This window comes from Haemaphysalis longicornis, unplaced genomic scaffold (assembly GCF_048455015.1).
Source record: "Haemaphysalis longicornis isolate Haplotype H1 unplaced genomic scaffold, Haemaphysalis longicornis Haplotype H1 scaffold_17, whole genome shotgun sequence".
NCBI classification, from domain to species: Eukaryota; Metazoa; Arthropoda; class Arachnida; order Ixodida; family Ixodidae; genus Haemaphysalis; species Haemaphysalis longicornis.
Genome location: NW_027526276.1, coordinates 9,437,781 through 9,465,618, shown reverse-complemented (window position 1 = coordinate 9,465,618; position 27,838 = coordinate 9,437,781). Strand labels below are relative to the sequence as shown.

Below are 27,838 nucleotides of genomic sequence, written 5' to 3'. Positions count from 1 at the left end.
CAAGGTCAGACTGGATTTTTATTGAAAGTTTTAGCTACAGGGACCCATAAGGGTAATGCTTTTTGCCCAGATGTTATTGCCTAGCTTTTGACCTCAGGGAAGGTCGACGTCTTTCCAGAGGTTCATTACATCACTTCCCTTTGTCTTCTTCTCAATTAAAGCCTTCATTCTCTTGATCTGCTCCTGGGAAAAGTAGCTTTTCCAGTCACCCACAATTCCTTTGCGCACAAACTGTCCCTTGCAAGGCTTCTCCCAGGCGTCACCGAAGGTCTCTTTCGCAGATTTCATGAGCTCCTCAAGGGCTTCCTTGGGCATGCTCTGCAGAGTCTCTGACCAATTCCTCATCTTCGAGTTGATCGCCTTCATGGCATCCATGCTGGTCATGTCGAGGACTTTCTTAACCAGCTCTGGATGCTCTCTAAACCGCTTGCCGTACTGTGTATTGCCGAAGAAGTCCGCCAGCTTCAGGATCCAACCAGCGGTGTCTTTCTTGAGCTCTTCGTAGGTCACAAAGAGCACGTTGGAATCGTTACGATGCGCGTGCCACGAGAGCAGGTGGTCAAAGTAATCGCCAAAATCAACCTTGCCTTGCTCGAACATGTCGAAGAACTCCTCGAACGTGCCGTCTTCGAAGAGGTACGTAGGCAGGCGCCTGCAAATTGAGACAGCAAGAAAGGACACAAAGAACGTAAGGAAGACGAGTTGATATAAAGAGAAGTTGGTAACGTTTGTATATAGATTAGCCCATTATGACTCAGGCGTACTTGCTCACAACCAAAAAACCCAAAGTAGGTGAATTGCTCTCGGTCTTTCTGGATTTCGTAGAGTCTCATTTGGCTGGCGGCAAGTAGGGGCAACAAAATAAACTACTCCTTTGTTGAGACGGCTATGATGGAGGTATCGAAGCTTTCCAAAATCAAGTCCAACACCAAACGAACCAATCCAGAAGCTGGCGCTCCCACATCACACAACCTTACCATACACATAAGGTATGTCTTATCTGGATGGTTAACTGAGCGGCGATTGGGACCTCCCCTACTCTACGGATAAGGGCATTCTATGGGTTTCCCTTGTGTTCTATCCCCGGGTCACTGAATGGAAGGGTGCATTTCCTGTCTAATTTTTCACATTCATTTAGGCCCCTACAAATCTGAGACTGCTTCAAATGTAAGTGAATGGCGCAATCGAATAAACGTTGGCTTCATAAAATAAACAATGCCCCTTTGATTACAACCACCTTAAGCGATTCAATTCTTCCTCCCTTTGCACACGGTATTCATAATTGTAAGTAAATTTTGGCCTTGCTGAAGTGCATTTTGGATTTTCTTCGTATGAAACCAGTGAGCAGGATGCTTCTAGATGTTTCATATACTAGCAAACTTTCCACGTTTCAGGCATGCGCGATTGCCACCGCATAGGCAGTCGAACGGGTTCTACATGGTTATTTCCGTAAAAGTACGACTTGTGTTGAGTCGACGTCCGCTATGAGGAGATTCGAGAAGTGTAGAAATACTTAGATCGATGCCTTAAAGCTGACAATGAACAGTATTTTTTCTAGGACGGCAACATTGCATATACGGCAGCAGGTTTGTGTTGTTACACCAAAGCATGTGGTAAAATACTATTTTTACAGATTTATTTCAGGCGTTGAGTACCATAAATGTCCTGAACGTATTTTAGGGTGTCTTCTTGACTCATCCACAAATTTAATCTTCAGGAGGCGATTAAAATTGTAGAAGGCCCAGTCTTGTTTCAGTCTGCCAAAAGTTTTGACAAGCAATATATGTGCTTTCGAGGGCACCGTTACGCTTACGCTTAGAAACTCCGAGATTACATTATTATGTTCATACTTTCTAAACACTCGCCAGGGCACGGGTTGCAGGAATTGGCATTTTGAAAGCGTCAGCTGCACTCACTTTGTGTGATGGTAGTAGGACACGCAGGTGTCGTAGGGGTTTCGGGCTATGTAAACATATTTGGCCACGGGCGAGAAGGGCTGCTTGTCGAAGGGAAGGTGGGTTTTAATGGCTGCAGGTCGGGACATGGTCCGGGCACCCTCCGCCCCCATTAGCTCCAAAAAGGGCAGGACCGTCCATTTCCCACCAGCCCCGGGAGCGTTGGGGTCAAGTTCCGGAGCCTCCAAGCCGGAACCGATCTTAAGCACGGCCTGTGCCACGTGCTGAAGCCACGTGGTTCCGCACTTCGGGTAGCTTACAATGAAGACGTCGCCTTCCTGAGGCTCGTAAGAGATAGCAGAACGAATGTTTCTCTCGGTGAAAAGTCGGCTCAGGTGCATTCCTTCTACCACGTGGTACACATCCCTCCGCCTTCCGGTGACCTGAAAAGCCAGTGCACATTTACAAATTCGGTACCACTAGCCCTCCTAGCATACACTTCCAGCTAGGCTGAATGTCACTGTCTGACCTTTTACGGTGGTCATTATAGTGTCAAACCCAAACAAACGTCGGCAGGGGAAAACGGTAAGGAGTAGAGGGAAAGGGGAGGGGTTGATAGGGGGTGGGAAGAGAAGGGGGAGTACTTCTCGGCGTAAGGGGAGCGAAATTCGAAGGATGGTAAGGTGAGGAGTAAGGCGAGGGGAGTGCTCTTGAAGTGAATTCAATTTGTCAACACAAGTTGAATTGAGGATAATCTCAGCGGCCAAAGCGAGCTGCTCTTGAACGCGCTGCAAGGAATCGCTCTCCGCACTGAGGAGGTGAACGCACTGCATCAGGACAACGCCCGCCTGCATAGGGAGAACGCCAAAAATTCTAGTCTGCAGGCTGCGGAAAATCTCCTCTCTTCAAGACGAGGAGTGTGCGCGGAGGTCTGAGCTGGACAAGAGGAGGCCACAGTACCCCCGCGCTGCTTCCGTGAAGCATAACAGTGCCATCGCAGCTACCGCGACCAAGGCCTCTCTCCTTGGGAAACAACGCAAGGACAACAGCGCGTCTGATGGTGCCTCGTCCAAACTGCCGCCGCCCACAAAAAACTAGGCCTCTTCGGACAATGGACCCCAAGAGACGCGCGTCGACGGGCTTGTGATGCAACCTTCGGAGCGGTCTGCAACTCGGACATCCTCAGAATTTCCCGGCGACCCACGAATAAGGCCTTTTCGTGTTGCGCCTCCGCCCTGACATTTCTGCGGCCAATGATCTAAAGCCTGGGAACTCCTTTGTTACCGACAATAGCGCTGTTTTTTGCACACAACTGAAAAGCAAGTAGCCAATGTACGCTTCTTTTCACATTAGCGTAACCGCTGATTATTTCGCTGGTTTGAAATACGCTTCTGTCTGGCCAAACGGCTCTTTGTTTCGCAAGTTTTGTGGGTTGCAGTATGAAGACCAAGAGCTAAACTTTGATAGAATGGTATCGAATTTGTTTGTTAGCTCTGTCTAAACTTAAGGAAGAAATTCACAAGTGAAGGATGTAGCACTTCGACTCATCATGATATGACACTTTTGGACAACTGACTATTGCTACGGAATACCTTATCGCTAATACATCCAAATTAGGAGTGTAAAAAGAAATCAGCATGTTTTGTGGGTGTGTGAAGATAGCTTTATCCTGATGTTGCTTACGGAAACATTGTTGACGTTTAATGACGAAGCCTTAGTGTTTAGTGGATACTCGTAGGAGTATTTATGCCGAACAAGAGACCGAATAGGAGGCATTGCAAAATTTGTAAAATAAAATCTGAAGTACGGTGTCCTTGAAGAATTTTGTGTTATCAATGGTGAAGTTGAATGTGTAACTTTGTGTTTGGGAAAACTAATTACCGCAATTTACAGACCTGCTTCAGCTGGCAAAATAAATTTTACTGAGTTGATCAAACATTTCTTACAATACACCTGCGGTAGAAATCAGCCAGTCATAATGATGGGCGACGTCAGCATCAATATGAAATGTAAAAATCTCTAGACCAGAGCGGCCGAAAACATACCTTCCACGTATGCGTTCCGAAATTACATTAATACGCCGACCAGAATAACTGTTAATTGTGCAACACAAATTAATGAATGCACTTCTAACCTGAACACATATGATACGGACGCTGGAACATTTTCATGTGATATCAGCAACCATCTCCCAATTTAATGTTAGGCCTGAAGGTCACACGATAAGTCCCGCAATACCAACCACATAAAGGTACGTCCAAACATTGCCGTAGAGACAATGAACCATTTCTGCACCATGTTTGAGGATCTAGACTTGAATGTAGTTTAGAACTGTTGCGCCCCCAAAACCTTCGAGAATGTCGGGCTAGAGTGCTCCGCCTACACTGACGCAAGGAGCGGGTTAGAGCAAAGGAAGACATGCCTTCACCCTGGACCAATTAGGCTGAGCCTGCAACTTGGACGATGGCATATTCCGTCACCTCAACGGGAAGTCCTGGATGCGTTATTACTGCCAAGCAGTATCTGTCTATCCCCCACAGTTTTCATTCCGGTGTCATCGATTTACTCAGCGCCGCTCCAGGCCTCCTCCGTGCCCCCGCGGACACCTCTACCACAACTATTTTCCCCCCTCCTCCGCCGATGCCCCTTTGGCAAGTTGCGCAGTCGGGAGCTAACGGCGCTAGTTTCGTGCGCCATGCTGCGAGACGTTTCTTCTTGGGCTCGGAAAATAGGTCCTCGAGCAGCCAGGTGAGCCGTTTCCGCACCGCCAAAGCACACGTGGCCGGGGGTCCAGTGGATGATTATGGTTTGGTCGGGAGGAAGGCGGGATAGGAGAATTTGGCGAGCAGGGAAGGAGGTGTGTCCCGGACGGAAAATCTGCTGGACCAATCAAGCAGAACGGGAGCGCAACAAGCGGCCGCTACATAATCTGGTTCGCCGAAGAAGTGGAGGGCTGCCGGACGGGATCGGAGCGAATTGATGAATGCCCGGTCCGCATCGGGGTCTGAAGAGGGGACTACAACTGCGAGACGTTTCACTCCATCGTACTCCAGGGGTTCTGCGAAGCGGACATAGTGTTCATCGACGTGTTCGCCAGCGTTCCTTGCAGCGCCCACGACGTCAGAGTACTGCGGGAGAGCTTTTTCTTTCGGGGAAATACCCAAAAACTTCATAACACGCGGAAAACCAATGTACTCGCTTAAAACTCCTTACCTGAAGTAATAAGCACAGGCATGCCTTCATCTAGAATTGCGACGACATCCTCGCCCATGAGCGGTAAGCCCTCCATGTCTGTCAGAGGACGAACCGCAAATGACAATTCAGGCGCGAATCGTCATCTCACTTACCTTATAGAAAAAAACGGGTATTGCGATGAGAAAAATAAAATGAAGTGTGCGCAACAGATATTTCTCATATCAAATAAATGAACTTGAAACCATAAAATGAGAAAGAAGGAAAAAATATGCGCAGTTTTAATTCGAAACTGACCATGCCATTCTCATTTTATCGTCTGCTACCAGCGTCGTCTGCTAGCTTCGACAGTGGTGCCCAGTCGTCACAAGACCACAAACGCCCGGACGGCTTCGGCAGCTCGAGGGGAGCCTGAAGTTTCGGACCCAAAAAATCGAAGAAGTTTGGGCGTCCCCAGAAGTGACGTTTTGGACCATATGAAATGCCAATGGCTCAGCCACACGCTCCCCCAGCAATGGAAGCACTCAACCATTGCGCTAATCCCCAAGCCGGGCAAGGAACTCTCCTTTCAAAACCTGCGCCCAATCTGGTTGACGTCATGCATGGCTATGCTTTTGGAGCACATACTGCAAGATAGAGTCAACGGATACCTAGAACAACACCAGCTGTACCCTCTAATATCCGAGGCTTCCGACCCAACCTTTCAACGCAGGATGCTCTTTTGCAATACCATCACGACCTACATCTACACCTACCGAAGACATACAACAGCACACTTCTATCATTGGATTTACATGGAGCTTTTGACAACGTTTTCCACGAAGGAATTCTATAAGCTATATGTGGCTTAAACCTCGGACAACTTTTATCAGTACATTTACAACTTCCTATGCTGTCACACGGCCACGATTGGGCTGAGATCAATGCGCTCCAAACCCTTCTCTATGCCAAACAGAGGGACACCACAAGGAGCCGTGCTCTCTCCAATGCTTTTTAACATCACCTTAATCCCGCTGGCGAGAGCCCTCCTCACCATTCCCTCCTTGCGCAGCACGCTGTATGCGGATGATATCGCTCTCTGGGTGATACGGTGATCAGATGGCCACATTGAACATACTTTACAAAGATGCCTTGACACCATGCTAAGACTCATACAGCCCCTGGCACTATCCTGCTCTCCTACCAAATCGCCAATTCTCATCTTCACCCCACCCGGAAAGAAGCCCTCACCTACCACCTATAAAACTCAGAGTCAACGGGGATGACATCCCAGTGGTTGAGAAGCTCAAGATCCGGGGCCTGACACTCACACACAACTGCTCACCTATACCAACCCTCCAGTACGTGCGTAGACACGTTGCACAGATCACACATCTTATACGCACGGTTTCCACCAGGAACATAGGGCTTTTGGAACAGGATCGCCTGCGCCCGGTCCAATGCGTTCTCCTACCAATTACCATACCTTCTCCCAACCCCTCTACCACTTGAAAATGGAAATTGTATGCATCGCTGAGGAAAGCCTATCGACATGCCTTGTTCCTCCTTTACACACCCCGAACGAGAGTCTAGAGCAGCTGGGTCTCCACAACACCATTTCAGAGCTAATTGAGGCTAGCCATACATCCCAACAATCTCGGCTGGCAGCTTCTCCGACCGGGCCGTTTGTACTACACTCCGTGGGAATAAAACCAACCACCACACAGACAAAACCCATCCCAATCCCACGCGAAATCAGATTACACTTGCGAATCAAAGCTCTCCAACGACATATGCACCCAGCGTTTCACGCGGGACGTCGCCTGGCTAGGGCGAAGGCACATGCACGAATGCATCCCCCAGCCGAACCCAAACTATACACAGGTAACTCTCCGTACCATGGCAGCAAGGCGCATGTAATTTCAGTTGTAGGCACCACGACGCCCATCGAAGCCACCATTCTAACCTGCCACACTACGATGGCGGAGGAGGCAGCTATTGCCCTGGCGATTTCACATCGCCCGACCCCAGCCTACGTTCTGTCTGATTCCAAGTCAGCTTTGAGACACTTTCGGCGGATGCACTACCCCGGTTGCACTATAGATCCCCCCAACTAAACCCCCCCCCCTACCGATATCGTGACCTTGTTGGGGTCCCCGGCCCACACGGGAGTAGGCGAGAATGAGACGGTGAACGCACGTGCTCGCGAGTTTTCTCAACGAGCCGCCGTTTCTTTTCGAGCTACACTGTACCGCTCAGGAGAGGCAATAAGCCCTCCTGACATTCAGGGACATTGCCCTCCACTCCGCCTCCTCCGCCGGATGTACCCACTCCCACACCCCAACATCTCACAGGCAGCCGCTCTCGTAGTGCGACAGATTCAAACGCGCACCTTTCCTTGTCGCATCATGCTAACACACACCCATCCTCACCTCTTCACCTCCTCTACCTGTCCTGCGTGCGGGGCGCTCGACACGCGCAATCATGCGCTATGTGAGTGTCCCAAGGACCACTTTCCCCCTCTCTCCTCCCCCCACCTCTGGGAGCAGTGGTTGCACCGGTCGGATGGGGCCAGTCAAGAGCTGGTCACGGCGCGAGCCCTGGCGGCAGCGGACGCCCTCTGGTCCTCCCCAACCCCACTTCCCTGAACTTGAGGTTGACATAAAGTTTCCTCTCTCTCTCTTGGATTGGCTGAGAAAAAAGAATGACCGGCTCTTGCCTCTGGCAGCCAATGGGCGTCCTCGGGCAGCCAGATGTGGCATATCAAACAGGCTCAATGTGTGGTTGGCGCTCGAGCTGTGAGTTCTAGTGTTAACTCTAGTTCTAGCCCTGTTTGCGTTTTGGGGTTAAAGTACCGTTTTACTCACATTTTTTAAATTTCTATCGCAAAATTCGAAAACAAAAAATTCTCTTTATTTGCCGCCGTTTCGATTGGAACTTTTCCCCGTCATCCAATCTTGACACACTGGAATTACAACCCCTATCCGTCCGCCGTGATCCTGAATGTATTAACTTTTTGCATATTCTCACGAGCACTCCACGCTATTTATTGGATAACAACAATCTGTCTCCTGATAGACTGAAATGTACTAGAAATAGCCACAAGCTTAACCTTGCACCTTTTCGACCAAACACTAATCTATTTAAGTACAGCGTCTTCCTCTTAACAATTGAAAAATGGAACTTCCTACCACGAGAAGTTAGGGCATTGCCATTAGAAAAAATTTTGTCATTTAAATTGACTCTGTTGCTTGAATCTTTGCATAATTCAATCTTTCCTGTACTTGTTGTTACCTGCTGTGTCTTATTTTCTGGAAAAACGTGCGAGTTCTATTGAGTTGTCAATTTTGTTTGAATTGATCTGTGCAGAATAGTGTTATTTTACTCCATTTCTTCCCTATTTCTTCTTCCCTACAAATTTTCTTCCCTACATATTCCCTACATATTCCCTACATTCAATACAATATTTCTTCCCTTCAAATGCCTCGTTAAATAATCACAGGTTTGGCAAAGGGGCTAAGGGAAAAAACAAATACAATTGTATGTACATTTTTAGCGATCAAGAAAAAAGATTCCTGTTTATCCGTCCAAGAAAGAAGAAAGGCGTCTTCGAAAAACAACATATACAGTTCAACGCTTCCTGTCGGTGTCGATCTAGGAATAGAAACAAGGAAAATCCCAAAAGGAATAACGCAAAGCATAAAAAAATGAAACCTGGCCCTTTATTAAGCATTTATTTATAAAGTAACTATTTTCATATTAGCGGAAAATAAATATTTGGTGATTTGCCTATGTTTAAACAACGCTATGCAAAACAATAGAACTCAATTTTGATTATTAACTCAAGCTGTTTTCTAACGGAAGTTTACTGAAAGTTGTGTTAACATCATTTGAGAATTTATCATGTCAGAAGGGAAAGACTTCACAGCAGTTAAGCACAAAATATGCCATACCATGTGTTCAGCGCGAGCAAAATGTTGAAACGATAAGTGGTAAATACTTAGGTAGGCGTATACTTTTAGTATTAACAATATGGCCCTCACATTTCTTATCAGGGCGAGCAAAAGTAAGTGTTTTTAAGACTTCACAGCAGTTAAGCACAAAATATGCCATATCATGTGTTCAGCGCAAGCCAAATTTTGAAACCATAAGTCGTAAATACTTAGGTAGGCGTATACTTTTAGTACTAACAATATGGCCCTCGCATTTCTTATCAGGGGCGAGCAAAAGTAAGTGTTTTTCGGAACTTTCCGATACTGTGAAGGTCTAATTTGACGTTCGGTTGAACGGCTTTTTACCTTTGTGTAAAACAGTTGCTGCGCCCATTTCAAATTTCCGGATCCCCTAAACAGCATCCCGCGAAGCTTTTTCCGCTCGTTTCGCCGTCGCCAGGAACCCTCTGTGCAGCCCTGTTTGCACATTTACCTGAAAGGATGCTTTTGACGCCCGTGCGGCAGCCGCCTCATCTCTTGGTGCGCTGCTGTTTCCCTTTCTAGGCTCGCGCTCCCTCACCCCGACCCAGTCCTCCTCCGACGTTCTTCTGGTGGTGCTATTGCCACTTCCAGCGCCCGAATCCCAGTTCAGGCTCCGATTTTGTACCAGAAATTTTCTGTACCTCAGAACGAATTCGATAAAGCAGACAGATCAAAGTTATTCAGTCATGAAACATACGGCAAAGGTATTACAGGTCCACGCAGCAACATCGAGCTAAAAGGATGATTTCTTTAAGTGTTTCTACGAGGTGTCGAATATCGAAAGAATTATGTGAATACAAAATGCGGAATAGTAATCGGCGACTGTAACGCAAAGAATTAAAGAAAAAGCTGAGCGCGCTGTTGGAAACCGGCTTGGTTGGTCGGAGTGCTCGAGGAGATTAACAGGTTGCAGCTTGCGTAAAAATTAACTTGAACGTAATAAATAAAAATTTTGTGGAAGCAATACTAAACTAAGGTGGGCATAGAAAAGCGCCATTGCGAAGCTAGAAAGGAAATTCAATTCATAACTGTCAATCCTTGTATGGTTGCCGATATCGATGTTCTCTGCAAAGTCAATTGAAGTTATGAAAGAATGGTGAGGGCAAAATAAATATGCTTGTGAAAAGTTGAAAGAAGGAAACAAATCCAAAGAAAGGAACCTAATAAGCCATCAATAGGATGTATGGGGGTAGAATTTAGAACCTAGCTGCGGAAAGGTTTCACAGTCTGCACGAGTGAATGAGAGGACAGTACACGCGTATTAGTTGACAAGCTGAAGATGATTATCATTGTTAGCCGCTGCTGTGGTTGGGAGGAAAAGTATGCAAGAAGCTGGTAAACCGTCCGAAAACGAAGGCCTTCTAAAAAACGTAAAGATATGACAGAAGCGAGGGTGAGCCAACGACAGAATTGGCCGAGTTTTCTATAATTATTACCATGTGTTGCTGTCCCGGTAATTGAGCGTCTTACATGACAAAATAAGCAATAAAATTATGCTGGTTTGAAATCAACCATAAAGAGAGTAGTCTTTGATAGTTTCAACATATACAGTAAAACCGTGGTTATATGTCCTTTGGTTTACAAAAACAGTGATTTACGACGGGCTAGTCGGGTCCCGGCGAAGTCTCGGTATAAATAACTCAACAAAAATCACGGTTATCTGACTAGACACTTTGCGTGAAACACGTTATCAAATGACCCACGCGAAGTGCGCAAACGACCGGCGCACAAAATGAAAATCCTCGGGCCTGTTCTGCGGACCTCAAGCCCCCTCAATCGGTTTTCAGGCATAGATTTCTTTCGTGTCGGCAGTTAAAAATACCAAGAAAGTACCGAGCGAGCACGGCAGTGCAGTCCTCGCGGTGACTGCACGGCAGGTAACAAAACCTAGAAAATGCCTAGCGCTGGTGTATGGGCCCAGAGTGCCTGCGCACGTTTTTCAAGCCAAGAATACCCACTAAAGGAGATTGGCGATGACTGCGGTGACGGCTCGGTAGTTAAAAAAAAATGGCGAGCGCTCATGTGTGCGTGCCTCGCGGCTACCACACCGCAAGTTTTCCAGCCAAGCATAACCACATAGGAGATTGGCAAAGACTGGCGAAAAAAGAAAGCCAACTTCACCATTCCCCGTACTCGTGGTAGCATTTGCCCACAACGACAAAGCGCGCCATAGTGTACGCTCTAACAAGTTGATGTCCAATAATTACCACTTCGAAAGAAAAATGAAGTAAGCTCACAAAGCAACAATGGTGGAGTAAACGTTGTTACAGCAGCGAAGAATCAAATCGGCTGCAATCGTGGACTAAAACCATCGTGATGGTGTGTGTAGGGAGCGTACAGCTTCATTACCTTCAAGTCTCACGCGTTAGAGTGAGTTTCCTTCATTTTTCTGCCCGCCAGAAGCCTCCCACTCCTGTGCACAACCACGTTCCCCACTTGTAACTGACGTGACGTCTTCTCTTGCTGCACAGCGGTCGTAGGGGCAGTGTGCAGGTGTTCATTTGTTTCACTGAGCAGTGAATCATAAACTAGGTTACAGCCAGAGGCCTGGGGCCGCAAATGTGCTTGTCATGATCATGTGTGCAATAATTTGCACTGGCTCGCAGTAGTCGCATCAACAAACTGCGGTGAAATGTTTGTTTTAGTTAGGCTTGATTGGCATAGATCGACTCCACTACATGTAGAGAGATCTGGACTTGCAAATGCTGCAGGTCCAGATATTTCCGCAGGGCCCTTGCGACTTTTGTTCGTACTCTGCCGTCAGCCGCAGTGCCGGCTGATGTTTTGCCACAGCAAACGTCCACGGTTACGCTCCCTTCAACTGTGATTAAAATTTCTCTCTCTTTCTCTCGATTATCCGGGACATATTGAGGCTTGGCGTGTTCACCGGGTGACTTGGTTGGTCTCCCTAAGAGTAGATGAGGCTGAGCAGCGTCTCACATTGTTGAACACCTTGCTGCCCATATATTTACTGAACCATGCCAGAGCCTCCTCAAACAGAGCAGGCTCGGGCTCGGGCATGGGTCGTCCTCGTCCCATCTCTTGTCTCGTCCTGTGTCTGCCTCGCGCTTTGCCTACAAGAATGCTCAAACACGATTCTGGTGGTAGAAACTTCCTCTGAAATTTGCAGGGGCTGAAACGCCGCAAGCATAGCGGTGGCGGTGTCCAGCGGGCTAACGCAGACGGGTGATGCCCCGATGATCGGCATGGACTAGGACGACACTGAGCCGCCATCCACAAAGGTTGGTATGGTCCACCTATGCTCATAATCTTCACAAGTCGGCAACGAGCTGTGACAACGGCTCCAATGTTGCGCTAAACAAGCTTTTCAGGCCTGAGTTTAGGCGCAGCTCCGCAGCATCGAACGTGGAGAAACTGCGGCTTGCGGGTGCAGTAAAAAGAAAGCGCGTCATCCCTATTTGATATTTGCCGCGCTTTCGAGGTGCTTTTTCAAAGAAAGTACTACGAGTTGTGGCGCGCCTCCGCCAGATGGCGCCACGGGTCCCGTGACCGGCAGGAGACGCAGTGAAACATCCCCCTCGCGAGGGGCACGATCAAATTCAGAGCATTTCCGGGGGCGAACGAGGTTAAGTAGTTTGCGTTACGTTAAGGTTGTTGCACTTCTGGCAACTGCTGACGAGAGAGCGCTCGTCAGCAGTAATTTGAATGAGTCAACGATATAAGGCGCGTTCGTAGCGTCCCATTCTTTGTAGGCTTTGTGTCGCAGTGGGTAGAGCACCATGTACGTTGCGTTCCGCCCGCAGGGTCGAGGGATCGAAACCGGGCGCCGGATAGTATTTTTTTTATATAGTAGGGAGGGGTGCGGTGCGGACTACGGACGTCAACGCGGGTGACATCGTGAGGTACTGAAATGCTCTGCATTTAATTACGGGGTAGAGGTATGAACAAGGCTCGACAAAAGGGCGGGTGAAATCAGTTTGGCATGAGCTTACTGGGACAAGGTCGAACGCGCACAAGAGATGGAAAGCATTTTAAAGTATCCGCTACCGGTAATGCATGTGGTTCTGGCACTGTGTGCTTCCCTCACGGGTTGCAGAGGCGGATCACCTGGCACGTCAGCGAACGCCGAACATCGGGGTTGGTGAAACTACAAAAGTGTGGATTCTCACCTCGAAGCTGCGCCCAATGAAGTATAGGGTCACAGGCAGAAGGACGGAAATACTGTGGTGAAATGGTTGAAAAATCGCGTGCGGTTCACTCGACTGCTGTGTTTTTTTCTCTTCCCTATGCTTGCGGCGGAAAGTAGCTTTTCACTCCTTGTTTTTATGTTTTGTTTTCAACCACGTTGTTCATTTCCCTGCCGTTTTCTCCTTTTCTCTCCCTTGCTCACGCGAGTGAGCCTGAGTTTTTACTTTGGCGTTGTGTTCGGAAGGCTGGTACGTGGCTACCTGCTAATATACCATGACGTTTTATTCATCGCTTGGGATTTTTTCGCTTAGGGTATCTGTTCAACTCGTATTTTGTTTCGCACTGGGAATTGTATTCCTGTACGCTTTGAAGGTGGAGTGTTATTCTTCGTATGCTTCCCTTGTTTAATTGTACGCGCGCTGTTATCCTTCCTTGTAGTGCCAGTAGTAGCCCAAGAAGTCCTGACATAGGGTTATGAGGGGAGGCGGTAGCGACGGTAGCGCCAATGGGCCTCGACGTCGTTATGTATCGCCTCTCATTGTGCCTGTTTTGTTCCGCCTCCCCTCATTAGGCGCGCGCAAAATGAATTCAGGCCACCGGCGCCTGTGTATTCTTCCGTGAGCAAGGTCAGGGAATGCCTTTCTTTCCTCTGGACTGTCAGAAAGATGGAAGGGGGCGGAGATCAAGGCCCCCAGGTAGCTAGCGCACTGCCTTTGGACGAAGACTGGTTGAAGGAGGCAAGTCGGTGACGGAATGCGCAAAATTCAACAAGTTCGTCCGAAGCTCCGACAGACACCGGTGGCATCAAGATTTGCTCCTGTGGCAGTTTCTGCGCGCCAGAGACCCACCACTTCTCGTCAACTGCGCGCCAATTGTTTGGGTAATTTCGCTTTCCGAGCACTGCATGACATTAGTTTGTAGTTTATATTGAAGTTTCTTTGTGATTCAACAGGCGAAACTGAATATGAGGCGTTATTATTGTTTTTCCGATTTTACAGCGCCCGCATTTTACCACGTTTTTTCACAGTCGTGAGTAATTCGTATAAACAAAGTTCCTCTGTGTAGAATAGGGGATGATTTTTGAAGAAACAAGCAACACTAACGATGTGTGGGAAAGAGCAGAAGAAGCTTCCTGCATGATTATTCGTTTCTGACCACATTTCAGATAGAGACAGAGAGAGAGAGAAACATTTACTGTACTAATGAGCAGGAGGCTGTTATTAGGGCTTCTACCCAATGAGAGATTGTTTTAAAGCGCTCGCTCTGGAGAACAGGCTTCGAGCATAACGACAGGTAAAGTTTCAAAGACTCTGAAAAGTGTGCAAAGAGGGAAGCATCAAGGGATGACAGAATCTCAGCTGATGTTTTACACCACGGGAAAGTGTTTGTAGAAAGGACACCGAAATATTTGGACAATACTTATGTGCGTAGAATGCTGCCCTCGCATAAAGCAACGAGATAAGTAAAAACAACTAGACTGCATTATTAAAGTGCTAGAAAAGCGCATGGACACCGAGCTTATATTTTTTGTAAATAACTTCATCACTACCGTTATACTTAATCGTTTAACTGACACCCCGTCTTCCCGAAAGAGCAGCTGGATTTCGGAGAAGCTTTTCAACGAAGGATCTCCCTAGTTTTCAAAAAAAAAGAATCCTATTCACTAGAGATCACAGCTGTGCTAAAATGTTTGACAGGTCGCGCAATAGAGGGGCCATACAAAGTCTTGTTTGGAACATCTTGCGTGCATTGAGCAAATTTTCCTATTGTAAAAGGTGCCACACCAGGAGACACATGTCGTAACGTATACGGGCGGCGGTGATACCTCGGGCGTCCGGCGACCAGAACAAAGGCTGTCACCTGTTCCGGTATTGCTTGGGCTAGGAAAAGGCTGCGGTGTTTTGCGGGGCTAAGTACCTAAGGACCTCGCTTGGTCCGAGGCTTGGCGTCCGTGTACACAGTGTTGCGCATGCACGAGGAGCATTGGATTGGATTGGATTTGATTTGGATTGGAATTGTATATACTGTACACACGCGTTGACATTCATTTTCATGCGCGAGTGGGCAATGCCACGGTTTATTTACGGTAAGAACGATCCTAAGCGCTTCGCCCACTCGTCGGGATTTATTTCGTGGAGATGCGCGAATTTTTTTAGCTGTCATTTTTAGTCTTTGGTCTTGGTGTTGATGCCGTAATAACGGCCAATTACAATTTAGAGCCGTTGGATGCAATTGCGACCACGGTAGTGCTACGGGATGGTGAATATAAATGAAAGGAGGGCGCGATGTTGACCTTTTTGGGTGCTGGTCAGCCAGTCGCTTGTCGCTTGGTTCCATCGGGATAACGCGCGTAGTCAGTGGGCAGACGCTGCAAGTTGGCGACCTAAGGCTGATTCGTGAAAATGGTAGTCAACCACTTTGGTACAGGGACTGCGAGAAAAGGAAAAGTGTAGATTCCGCCGTAGTTGCTTCAATCTCCTCAGGTGCATTTGCTAGAACGTGGTTTCCCTATCTGCATTTTGCTTTGTTTGATTGTGCAGCGAAGCTGTTTAATCCTGGGATCCGGGGTTTCTCTTCCCTAAAGGATGATTTTCGCGCCGCCGCTTATCAACTTTTTCTCTCCACCAACGGGGTTTGTTTCACAAATGGCGAGATCGGCTGGTAACGACAGTAGCGCCATCATCACGTATACATTGGATAATCTGGTTTTCTGTTTTTAGTTATGCTCATATTCAGTGGCGTACAAATTGGAGTACGTCCCTTTTCTTGTTACCAAAATACTGCGAGCCTTTATAAAGCCTGTTTCACTGCTATACAAAGATGAACGACTGGAAGAACGTTTTACGAGGGCCGATGTAAACAGTGTATTGTCAACATACGAATCTCCCTTTGGATGGCTAAGAAATTACTCAATGTAGCGTCGTTTTCTTTAAACGCCTTTCTAGAGCTTAGAAACAAACATTTGTTGGCGGGTGGTTATCGCTTGGGAAGCTATTATTTATTATTTGCACGTTATTTTAACGACCACACGTGTTAACTTCAACAAATATGCATTTATTTAACAAATTCAAGAGAGCACGGTTTTCAGAGTGGCGAATAGATTTTGCTAAGGTTCTCGACAAAGTGTGCTTGCCAGTTATAATCTTCTACTACCGGTGTCGTCATCATCATCAACAGTCAGACAGATTCATTGCAGGACGAATGCTTGTTCCATCCACGTCCAACCATTCCGGTTCCGCGCCGCTTGGGTTTATTGTTTGACTCCAAAACTTCCTATTTCTTCTCTCCATCGAGCAATTGGCCTCTGCCTTCCTCTAGACCCATCGCTCAGTGTACACTCTATTACATTGGTATTCCACTCATTGTCATTTCGCTTAACCACACGGCCAGCCAAAGTCTATTTCTTTTTTTATTGGAAGTTGGATATCTTCTAGTATAGTTCATTATTTTATGCAAGTAGCTCGTTTCCTCTCCGTAAATATTACTCCGATCTATATTTGTAGCATGGCATTTGCAGCTGGTCTGAGTTTGCTTTCAAGTTTTTTAGTAAGACGCCAAGTTACCGCTGAAGATGTCATAACCGGCAGAGCGCATTGACAGTATATTCTGCTTTTCAGTGATAGAAGTGGCGTGCTTTTGATAGTCTTGGAGTTTCCCCAGTGCAATCCAGCCCGTGCGAATTCTGCGTCGGATTGGTTTTCCTGTTTGAGATCAGCACAGAGGGCCTGACCGTGTTAGTTAAAATTGTAGTTCCAGCGTTTCCTTGTATGATGGACTGCGTGCTCTATGAATGTTTATTCAATATTACTTTCGATTTATTCGCAATCTTTTTTTAATACCACGGCCTTGCTTTCAGTAATTAGTTCCTGCAGTCCTTTCGGGGGTGTTCTGCAGACTCACTTTCAAGACTGTCGTGAGAAAATATCCCAATACTCAAGCATTCTTCGTTTATGCCTAATCCAGTGTTGCCCCAGTCACGCTTCGTGAACACCTCCTCCAGATAAGCTGTGAACAGTTTTGAAGACATAGTATTTACCTGTCGTACCGACGGGGAATTTGTCCTTTGGCTTGTGAAGGATTATCCTGCCCGTACATCCTTCATATATGTCGTCCAGGAGTCTCAGGTAGGGCTCTTCTATCCCCTGTACTTTGAATTGTCGCAGCATCGCTGAGGTGCTTTCCAAATAAACACTTTTTCGTAGAGTAAAAAAGCAATGTAAAGGGGTTTATTTTACTGTGCGTATTTTCAATCTCTTCTTGTACGACGTGGCTGTGATCCAGTGTTGAGTATCCATTCCAGACGTAGTACACTCCGGGACAAGTTCACTCCGGGCAAGAGAAGGAAAACACTGTTCCAGAACGTACGCGATCCCGATATGGATAGATGAGCGGTCTACAATAACGTAAACCAAGTATTGTGTTCGGGTGAGGCTTACCGAAATGAAGGGTTTCGTTTTGGTAGATCCATGGTTTCTCGGTTAGGTTTGAATTGTAGCGTGCTGATTTCCGCTGAACTTTTTTCCTTCGGTTTAGGGGTCATTGCGTTTCGATTATGGCATTTTTCGATTTCAGTGAGGCCAAGTATCACCTGCATTAGATTGGCTGAGGGAAAAGGTTCGTTGATTTTTTGGGGGGAATGAGTGAACCGTTTGTTTTGGCGGGTGTTTTTACGCCATTGATATATGCTTTGAATTTCTGGGGAACCTATCGGAGACATGTCGGGTAAAGTGTGGTTTTCCCTTCGTATTACAGGTGTTTAATATATAGTAAAGCATGTTGTTGCCGTGAAGGAAACTCGGCAATGGTACGAAGTTGGAGAACTTCCTATCTCTTAGTCGGAGTATTTGTACAAATGTTATGAATGTTTTTGGTCGTTGTTCATATCAAACCTTGCTCCTTGTTTTTTCTCTACTTAGGATGAAAACATTGCGACACGCCAAATTTGTACACTGCTGCAGTGCATTTTAGACATGCACAAAACGCCTAGCAGCAAGCGAAATCTTACAAGCCTCACGCGGTGAACATTGTGGGCGCATAGACTCAACCGACATACGGAGACACACATGCGAACACCAACCCGCCCAAGCACGCTCACGCATACGTGAATCTAATCAGCCATTTTTAAAATCACCCGTATTATAGGATTGATGCGAATAAACGCGTGATGTTCAGCTCCTTTCGGTCTAATCTGTTTTTTTTGGTGTGAATGGCTAGTATACTTACGCCTGTGTCGCCCTTAGAAGAGGCCTCTTCTTTCTGCATCTCTCTTCGTTTAGATGTCGGGCTAGAAGACTCTCGCCTCCAGTTGAAATCTGAAAAAATGTAGACACGCAAAAATTTGCAAGTTGCAAAAAAATTGTCTGCCCCATAAAGTTCAGAAAAGAGAATAATTTTCCTATGGAAGGGCTATCAAGCGCGTACAAACGACCCTTGGCTCACTTAGGCCGCCAGTGTTTTGGATATATGAAGAAATAAGTACACCGAATGGGCACCCAGTCTGGTGGAAACTGCAGACATCAGTGGAGAAAAGTTGTTTTCTCCGAATGTGTTTGTAGAATTGCATTGAAGAATATCGATTATGTCTAGTGGCTTCTTCAAGGTAATGTTCACAAAAGGTAAGCCTCTCGGCCCAGGCAGTCGACATTGGCATGTTTAAATAAATTTCAATGTTCTCATGAACGACGTTCCAAAACCATACTCTATCTACAAAACGGAACAAATGAAAATCTAGAATACGCCAGGTGTTCTGGGGAATACGGACCAACTTTCTCGTGAGCTGCACATTGCATCCCAAGCTTTCCAATGACAGGCTCAAAATTAATACAACGCTGTCGTCTGGAGCTTGCAGAGTCTTATCAAAGAACTGACCTTGACGGGTACATGTCAACCTGTACCCTTCAGCGGCGGGCGACAGATATCCCGGCGAAACTTTGGTGACTAAAAAAAGGAGTTTCATATGGCAGGTTACCAGCAATAGATTTCTGGCCCTGAAGAAGTAAAACAACAATTAAAAAAATTACACCATCTTCCCGTGGGGAACCATGAGGAGGATGCGAAGCATCATAGGGGTTCCGTGTATACGTTTCTTTGTGTTGCCGCTATGTTGTTTCATATATCGGAGCATAAATGGGAACGTAGTGTGAACCCCCATGTTGAGCCAGAGAAATGTAGAGAAATGTAGAGACAGCGCAGAGACCGAAACCGGCGTTACCTGATCGAACACCTCCTCGTTCTGGACTTTCTTTATTGCGTGCTCACGCTCCTACCCTACCCGCCCTCTTCATCCTCTTCTCTGGTTGAGCTGCAAGGCGCGTGGCGCTTCCCGCCACAGCTTTCCCACGGGAAATTCAACATGCTCCTCTAAAGTTTTCAGTTCGTCGTTTCCGTTGACGTTCAGTTTGCGTGCTTTCGTTGTATCAGTAGCTTCTTGACGTAGTTTGAATGAGTCAAGGTCCTAAGGCGCGTTCATAGCACTCGCTCCCGTCTCGATTTTGTAGCCCTGTGGGAATAGCGCCGCGTACTTCCCGTTGCAGCCAGAGAGTCGTGGGATTGAAACCGGGCACCGCTGTTTCTTTTTTTATAGTGTAAGGGGAGAGGTGCGGACAACGGACTGACGCAGGACACAGCCCCGAGCAAGAGATGCTTTGCATCTAAAACTGCACTAGAGGCCACAAACAACTCGAGAACACCATACTAGCAGCTAGTAGGCCACAAACATGAAGACGTTAGAATCGAGTATTGTGCATGGCTATGGTTGCGATAGAGTTTATTCGACATAATGATTTTTTGGGAATACTTGCGTTCGGCAACACTCTTGTGAGTTTTGGTAAGACGTTCTACTGGCGTAGGCCCGTGACCTTTACGACGACAGCTCCATGCCTTTACAAAGGAGCGAGAGTCTCGGTGAAGGTGTTATAACTGTTTTACATGTTCTTATTTGTAAGCCTACGCCCTAGAAGCACGCCACTTACAAATTCCATTTCACAAGCATCTTGCAAGATCCATGTAACCCATCGCTTTTTATGATGTCGTTGACATGCAGAGTGAGTGGAGGTACTAATCACAGTGTATGCAGTACGCCCAACAGAAGTCCTCTCAGGGCGATGGCCGCGGTATAGAAATCGCGTGCCTAACTTAACCGCCGGCTTTCGATTGTTAAAGTGGGTGTAATGATACAAAATTTATGGGTGGCTGGCACGCGAAGTTATAGTTATTGCAGGCTTTGTTCTCACGTCAGCGTAAGCTTACGCGTTTATGCCACGGCCACCGGTGACTGTGTAACTTTCGATCAACACATTTTGTTTCAAGTAGAAGGGCGAGAAATGCGCACCTGTTCATTTATGCTAACAGCAAGCAAAAAGTTCAAAAATACTTCAATTTACTCCGTAAAAATTTTCGGTAATCGCAGTCTACCCAGGCATTTTAACAACGTATGGTCCTGATACTTGAGCACGTAATATTTTTTTTTATCGCAGCGATTGCATTTCCAGGAACATCTTCAGAGTGATCGGGTTGTTTTGGCTGATTGAACAGCAAGGGCTCTGAAAGAGCTTGCAGGTAATTAAGCATTGTTGTGGCCGCATATATGTGTCGACACCGCTGCATAATTAAATGCGGTCCCAGTTAATCTACAATGAGAAATTTCAACAACGTCTTCGAATGGACGTGCCCGCATCACCCAAACAGAGCCACAGCACAGTTATTTCGCCGACAGTGGTTAAGGCACTCCCACACACCGGAATTTTATGTTGTTCTGCAGAACAAAGAAAAAAATAACCGGACAGTACAAAAATCCGCTGTTCGCATTTGGCTATTTCGTGCCGAAGCTATACGCTAGAGGCAACGCCGTAGACTGGTGGTATCAATCGCAACAAATTGCGCAGTCCTAGGTTATTCCTGAAGTTAATGAATATTCAATGCAGTGTTGCCGGATGCAGATTGTAACGGGACAGCTGACCACCATATGAACTGCGTAGCCAAGCTGCAAGATGAGGGGCCCACGTTGTCGGGAACAGCACAGTACGCCTGCGCGTAATTTTGCTCTTCCGTTCACGACTACGCGCTTTGCTGCGGCGCTCATGTGATGAATTGACAGAACTGCCGCATTGTACCGGGGTGCTTGTTACTGTGGTACCTTCGATACACAGTGAAAGAAGTACAAAATAGGTTGCCCCTATCCACGCTACGCAGATAGTTGGACAGCCAATCTTTACGATGTCCCTCGGTCATACGGATACCAGCTAGTTACTGCTGATCAATGCACCGTGCTTGTAACCTGGTGTCTGAATGCTTCTTCGCATTCTCCTTTTTATTACTCACTGGGTATTTTCCATTCCAAATTCACGTATTCTATGTGGCGGATAGCGTGAGCATCTTGGCCATCGGGGCTAACAGGCCTTCCTTCATGAGCGGCACTGGAGCAGCATCTGCCGCGACCGCTTCTGATCACCACATTTCAACAACCAGTTGATACTCCACTACACAAGGGCCTGGGACAAAAAAAAATATTCGGGGCATTAGGACCTGCTTACGTTGCGATAGATATTAACTACTTCTTCATGCACCGTATTCGTGCTTCCTGTTTTCTTTTCATTTCTTTGTCTTTCGGCGTGAATCGCATCACCAAGCAGATTGCCACTCACCACAACTTGCCTAGAGGGAAGAATATGCGGGGTTGAGGCGCACGTATACTCACGTGCCTTCAGGTTAAGCTGCCACGCGGAATGCACTATTTTAAACTTTCACATCTCTAATTCGTAGTGTTGTGAAGCGGGCTCATTAGCCTGTCAAAGCTCCCGAATCCAGGGCAATCCCCGAAATGGGAATTCGGACCAAAGAAAAATCAACAACGACGGGGACAACGCTTGGTGTACTGCTTGTTGCACGAACTTCGGACAAAAACTGGCTGCTGTTACAGTGCAGTGTTAGCACGTCGCCTTGCTACTGTGAAGACCCGGTTACATATGCTGTGAGACGACACACACACTTATGCTTTTTATGTTTATAATCATTACAGCGGCGGCCAAGTCGCGACATCACCTCTTTGCGGATTGCTTCAGAACATTTGGTGATGTAACGATTATAGAAAATTTGGCCGCGTAGCTACTTGTTTCACTACAAATGTCGCAAGACGATAGCCATGTGCCCTCTGGGCTACGTATTTTCTTTTCTCCAATCTTCGAACCCCCTTTCACCCATTCCCCTCCCCACTTACCGATCTCGTGATGATCTGAATGGAGATTTGTTAAGTTCAAATAAATTTTCTCGCGTTCGCACTGCTCGCGCATCACCTTCCCGGAAAGAGCGCATCTTTGTTTATCTGTTGTTTTGGATCAGTCCACGCTGACGCTCTGGTCTTGTTTGTGCTTGTCGCACAAGCTGTAGCCTTTCTGGACGTTCTTAACGAGGTATTTGTTCACCTGCTATCGCGAAATCAAAACAATGTACATTTATAACTGAAACAACGGGGGGACCATCGGCTAATCCCATACTTTTTGCCTCAATCATGTCGGAGTTTAGCGTTGCGCCAAAACATAGGAACATGTGTGACTCAGGCCAGCAGTGTTTGTGGTTCGAATTGTTCCAACTTATGGCTGGAAATCTTAGTCGAGGGTTAGACAGCCAGACTGAAATTTTCCCCTTTCAGTAGCCCAAGAAAGACATTCCTTTTAAAAATTTTCACAAGCTTCCTCGCCATAGCTAACTATAAACCGGCAGCTTTTCTTGTGTAACTCCGACTGAAATATTATTGTCTACGTGCGTGCAGCTGCGCGGGTTTGCTAGATTTTAGCGAAACAACTTAACAACGGATATGATTGTTCAAGCTGGGCTTCCGCTGAGTGTTCTTTTGGCACAACTGAGAGTAAAAGGCCAATGAAAAGCAATCCTACTGTAACTTCCATGCATAAGGGATGGGTCGGTACGCTAATACTCTGTGTTTTCCTGAGCGCTTCGTTTACAATAGTACGCCAGTTTTGAGACTGTAACGTCTAATCACCAATGACGTTGTTACATTAAAGACCGCGTCTTAACGAAGCACACTGCCACAGTTCGTAGCGTGAAAGAAGGACCGCATTGAGGTGTTTTTGGCGATTTTAAGCCGACTACAATTAAGACAATCACAATAATATAGATGACCTCTACACAAGGAGCTCACTCACGAAAATTTGAGATAAACCAAAGCCTCAAAACAACCCCCCATGCAGGTGCTCTAGATTAATCGGTTACCGTCAAGTACGGTGTTTCTTTTTGCTGAGTTGCAATTTCGGCGCGTAAAAGCCCACATACATTGAGTGTACCATTCAACTAGTGTACCAGCAAATCATTAGCATTAAAAATGGTGGTCGCTTACTCTACCGCAATAAAATTTAGCCCTCAAAAATGCTGAAACGTACCAAATAAGCGAAGTCCACGGCCTGGTAACACAAATCCGAAGAAAGGAATGACCAACGCAGTTTTCAGGCTTGACCCGAAGTCAGCTTCTGGTGGTCTAGCTCCGCCGATCTACACTTCACCGAAGGTAGGCTGCGTAGGTGTGACTCATGCCAGCACTCTGTCAAGCGAGTCCACACCGGATGTGGTATCCTCTCAACAGGTGTTTTTGGAGCGCGCAACAACTAGAAGATAAAAACGCACGGGGTCACCAGCGAAAGAAAGTTTTTTTTTCATTTCCGGAGCTTTCTGTGTCATCCGGCTGCTGCCGGAGCTGCGATACTGCAGCAACCCGAACATGCGCGACAGCGAGGGCTGGTGGTGTACGGGGAGTGCTATCGGAATCGCTCGAACATACACGGGGCTCATGCACGCACGAATGATACGACACTTCTTGCTACCCTTGCAGCTATATATTTGTATGCATTATCTCGTTCGTTGTCAGGGTTGCTATCATTTGGCTTGAAAACAGCAACTTTATCAGTGACCTGCAATAGCCGGCCTATGACTCGTTTTTGCGCTCGCTGTCTCAGGAGGAACGTGTCGTAAAAACTCTACGGGTCAAAGGCGCCTTCTAACACCGAGCGCGCTGAGTATAAAAAAGAACGAAATGACCGTAGGTCGTATAAAAAACATCCGTCGCCCTGCACGACTATTTATGTCTCCTACCCTGGAATACTAAAAGCCACTTTTTGGTACCGTCAACTCCCAAATCGTATTTCACATTCTAATACCCGCATTACAAACGCATGTCTGGCGTTGTATGGCAACAGCACACCGTCTATAGGTGGTATTAGTTGAAAAGTTTAGCAGTCAATTTGTTGGCCTGGCAACACTGGAAACGGCCACTGACATGGCAGATGCGCAACGGACACGGCACCGCTTGGGCCACTGCGCCCGCACGCCAAAGAAAAAAATAACCCCGGCGTGCGTCATCTGTTCCGTTCCAACCCGATTCTAACAGTGGCGTCAACATGGAGGTTATTGATTGCACTCATATATAACTCGACGTTCGGTGAGGTAGAGTTCGTAACAGACGCTTGGCCACAGATAAGGCGGCGCACACTTGGTTGCCTGCATGCAGTCCACGCCATTGAACACCGGCTATAAAGATGAATGATTTTTTTGACAAACGGAACCGACGCCGGCACAACATTTCATATGGGTGCCTTCTATTCTAAGAACCACTTGGCCGTAACCGACCTCGCTTTCTTCTTCACCGGGCGGCAAGATGTAGATCACATAAAAAGACCACCGTGACATCATTGCTTCCACAAGTGGGCGTAAATAAGAATGGGGCAGGCCCGAAATCTACACAAACCCAATTTACAAATTGGAGGGCGGCATTTATTGGATTACGGAGTATATCGCCATTTATCCATTTCACAATAATATCTCGCTCACATAAGCTTCCACTGCTAAGTAGATTCCAACTTTTTATCTTTCTTATAGCGCAGCTTGCAACGCCAAAACAGCACTTATTCATTCGAAACACCCGCCTCCAAGTACAGTTAAACCTCTTTTAGAAAAGACTGATATAGCGAATTATCGGCTATAGCAAACGAAATGCAAACTTGGGCTGGTCACTCTTTATTTCAATCACACGTATTCTTTTATAACGAAACTGAAACCGGGAAAGCCGCGCGCGATATCGGATATAACGAAGAAATATTTGACGGGCAGTCTGAGAATCCACGTGAAAATACCCGTTTCATCCGAAAGGCCCTTTTGTTTGTAGAGACTGCGGAAAACTTCATACTGCTCAGTGCAGTGAGTAGCCACCAGACGAAGCTCTCATCCTTCATCAGATGAATAACGACGCAGGCTTGTTTCGTCAAGTGAACGCTGTTCTGCTGTAATTTCACGTACTCATGTTCTGGTACATTGAAACTGAAATGCAGCAACGAGAAAAAAAAGTGTCTCCTTGTTTATAGTGGATTCGAAGCATGAAAAATCATTTTTGTATGAAGTATGTTTGCGAGAGCAAGATTTTCGCTTTCTTAGAGGGGATTTTTGCCTCTACTATTACGACAAATATCGAGTATAATGAAGTAATTTTCTGTCCCGATACGACTTCGTTATAACGCGGCAAGACTGTGTAAGGTGAAAGTCGTTAAAACGTGTTGTCCGCGAGGTTTTGGTATTAAAATAGTGCACCTTGTAATGCTAACAGCTTGGCACAATCTATTTTATCTATTTGCAATGAAGTTTTCTGGAGCGTTATTTACAAGGCCAGGCTAACCCTGTCGCTACGCTGAAAGTTTAAACGTGAAGATACTTTGGCGACTGTACATGTGTATTACTAGTTCTCTGTAGGCCTCTTCCTAAAATAGAGTCTTGAAAATCTCCCAGGGGAAACCTTTAGTTTCTGCTGTAATTCGGATAGAACCATGGTACAACAAACCTTTTCCTGTACATTCAGCGTCAGTGGACACGCAGGTGACTTAGCCGTTGGGTCGTACAAAGTCGCTATTCCTAAAGCACTCATGACATATCATCTAGCAATGAGTGTATATTCGCCCATTTTATATTATTAAGCTGAGAACACTGCACTTAATAACTCCGCCTCATAACCTACGCGGTGATATGCGCAATGCTACTCTAGCGCAACGCTAAACTCCCCAGATATATGCAGTCGCATCTTCAACGATGCACAGAACAGGTGTCTGTATACAAGGAACGGTTCTGTCTGGGAACAATGAATTATGTGAATGCATCAACAACCGCCTATGAGTAACAGCAAACCGGTTCTTTTAGTGTCTGCAAACTCACAGCAAATGTTTCCGCCCCCTCCCTATTTGTATGAAATACTTACAGAAGAAGAAACGAAGTTCATATAAGGCTCGCAGTACACACAGAACACAAATAAGCCGGAATGGGAGTAAATAGCTTGTTGCATAACTCAGTATCAATTCGGAGTTTTCAAAACTCCTTCCAATGGGAGTTTCACCTTACTCCCATTATTTCAGCAGTTTTTTTCAGTAGCATATGGGAATTTTATTTTACTGCCACTACAATGGGAGTTTCCAGGGGTACCATTGGGGGTGTATTGTTTCCTCCAACTGGGAGTTTTCGGGAGTCGCGTTGGAAGCAGTGTTGACCTGCAATCGAGGGTTTTTTTTGTTGTTTTGGTGCGCTTCATATATCTGCGCTGCAGTGGAATTTATTACTGTATTTGAGAGTTCGTAATGAGGGCACAGGCCGCATTTTTATTTTTCGTTGGGAATCACGTAATTTCTAGACTTTTTCCGCTTCAAACGTTGAACGGCAAAACGTGAAAAGTTTGTTTTCTGCGCAGTGAATTTATTGCATAAAAATTACATGACTACGATATACGTGTGAACATGTTCATAAGACAATAAAAACACTGAATCAACAAAACACCTACATAGAGAACACAAGGTATCTTGGTAAGAACTTATCTACTACAACACTCCTCAACGAAAACAATTTAAGCCATTTGCAAACAATGAGGTCAGCATGTCGTCGGTGCGCAGTTTGCTTGCACCTGCCTCCCTGACGCTGACGTTGCCGCACCCCCTGGCACGTTCCCCTGGAAGCCACAGCAGCACATTCATTAGAGGGATAGCAAAAGGCTTTAAATCTGCGGTAACAAATACAGAAGCATATTGGGCATCTGACCTGCAAAAATAGAAACGGCACTGAAAAGACGCTCAACTTGTCACTCTTGTGTCCAACTTTCCGTAATGTCTGAATGTTTGTTTAAAGCTACGCAAACTTGCCCTTCTGTCCGAGACACCTGCGCTCACTAGTTCGTCAAAAGGAAGTGCTCTGCTGTTCAAAAGGGAGCGCGACCTTTGTTGCGACCAACTTCTCAAACTGCTTCCTTTCCCTCTTTTCCTTGCGTGTAGTGTTCTGGGAACGAGCTTCAGGTTTTACCACCCGAACTGCCCCTCTCTACCCTCACCGAAAGTTAAGGAAAAATTTCGGTCGGTGTGACGCCTGCGCCTGGCCCCCTTCAAAAAAAAAAATTAAGCAGTCGTCTGTCGACTCTACAGAATGCTCCCTCGAATGGCGGTTGCTGGTTATAATTACACGCTCCTAGCGTACGGAGAGCTCCCACGGGGCCCCGACCTTCTCCCTTTCAAGTGAAAGCAATTAATCACCGGCGGCACGCGGCAGTCACCCTCCTCGTAGCAGGCGCGGCTGGCACCAGACGTACTTCTCAAGAAACGCGGCCGCCCTGCGACGTTTGAC

General features: G+C 46.6%; 1 protein-coding gene across 2 annotated transcripts; it reads right to left on the bottom strand.

Annotated features, from left to right (window-relative positions):
- On the bottom strand, nucleotides 1–23,995 carry LOC144166415 (sulfotransferase ssu-1-like). Of its 2 annotated transcripts, XM_077695942.1 has the most exons (4): nucleotides 23,584–23,995; nucleotides 18,413–18,501; nucleotides 1,917–2,338; nucleotides 1–652 (listed from the first exon to the last, which is right to left on the bottom strand). In XM_077695942.1, exons 2-4 carry the CDS (start codon nucleotides 18,449–18,451, stop codon nucleotides 94–96), a joined length of 1,020 nt encoding a protein of 339 aa, XP_077552068.1. In that variant the 5' UTR covers nucleotides 18,452–18,501; nucleotides 23,584–23,995; the 3' UTR covers nucleotides 1–93. The 2 variants fall into 2 exon arrangements, with proteins under 2 accessions (XP_077552068.1, XP_077552069.1); XM_077695943.1 differs by lacking the exons at nucleotides 18,413–18,501; nucleotides 23,584–23,995 and adding an exon at nucleotides 15,483–15,620.
- Between the last annotated feature and the right edge of the window lie 3,843 nt (nucleotides 23,996–27,838).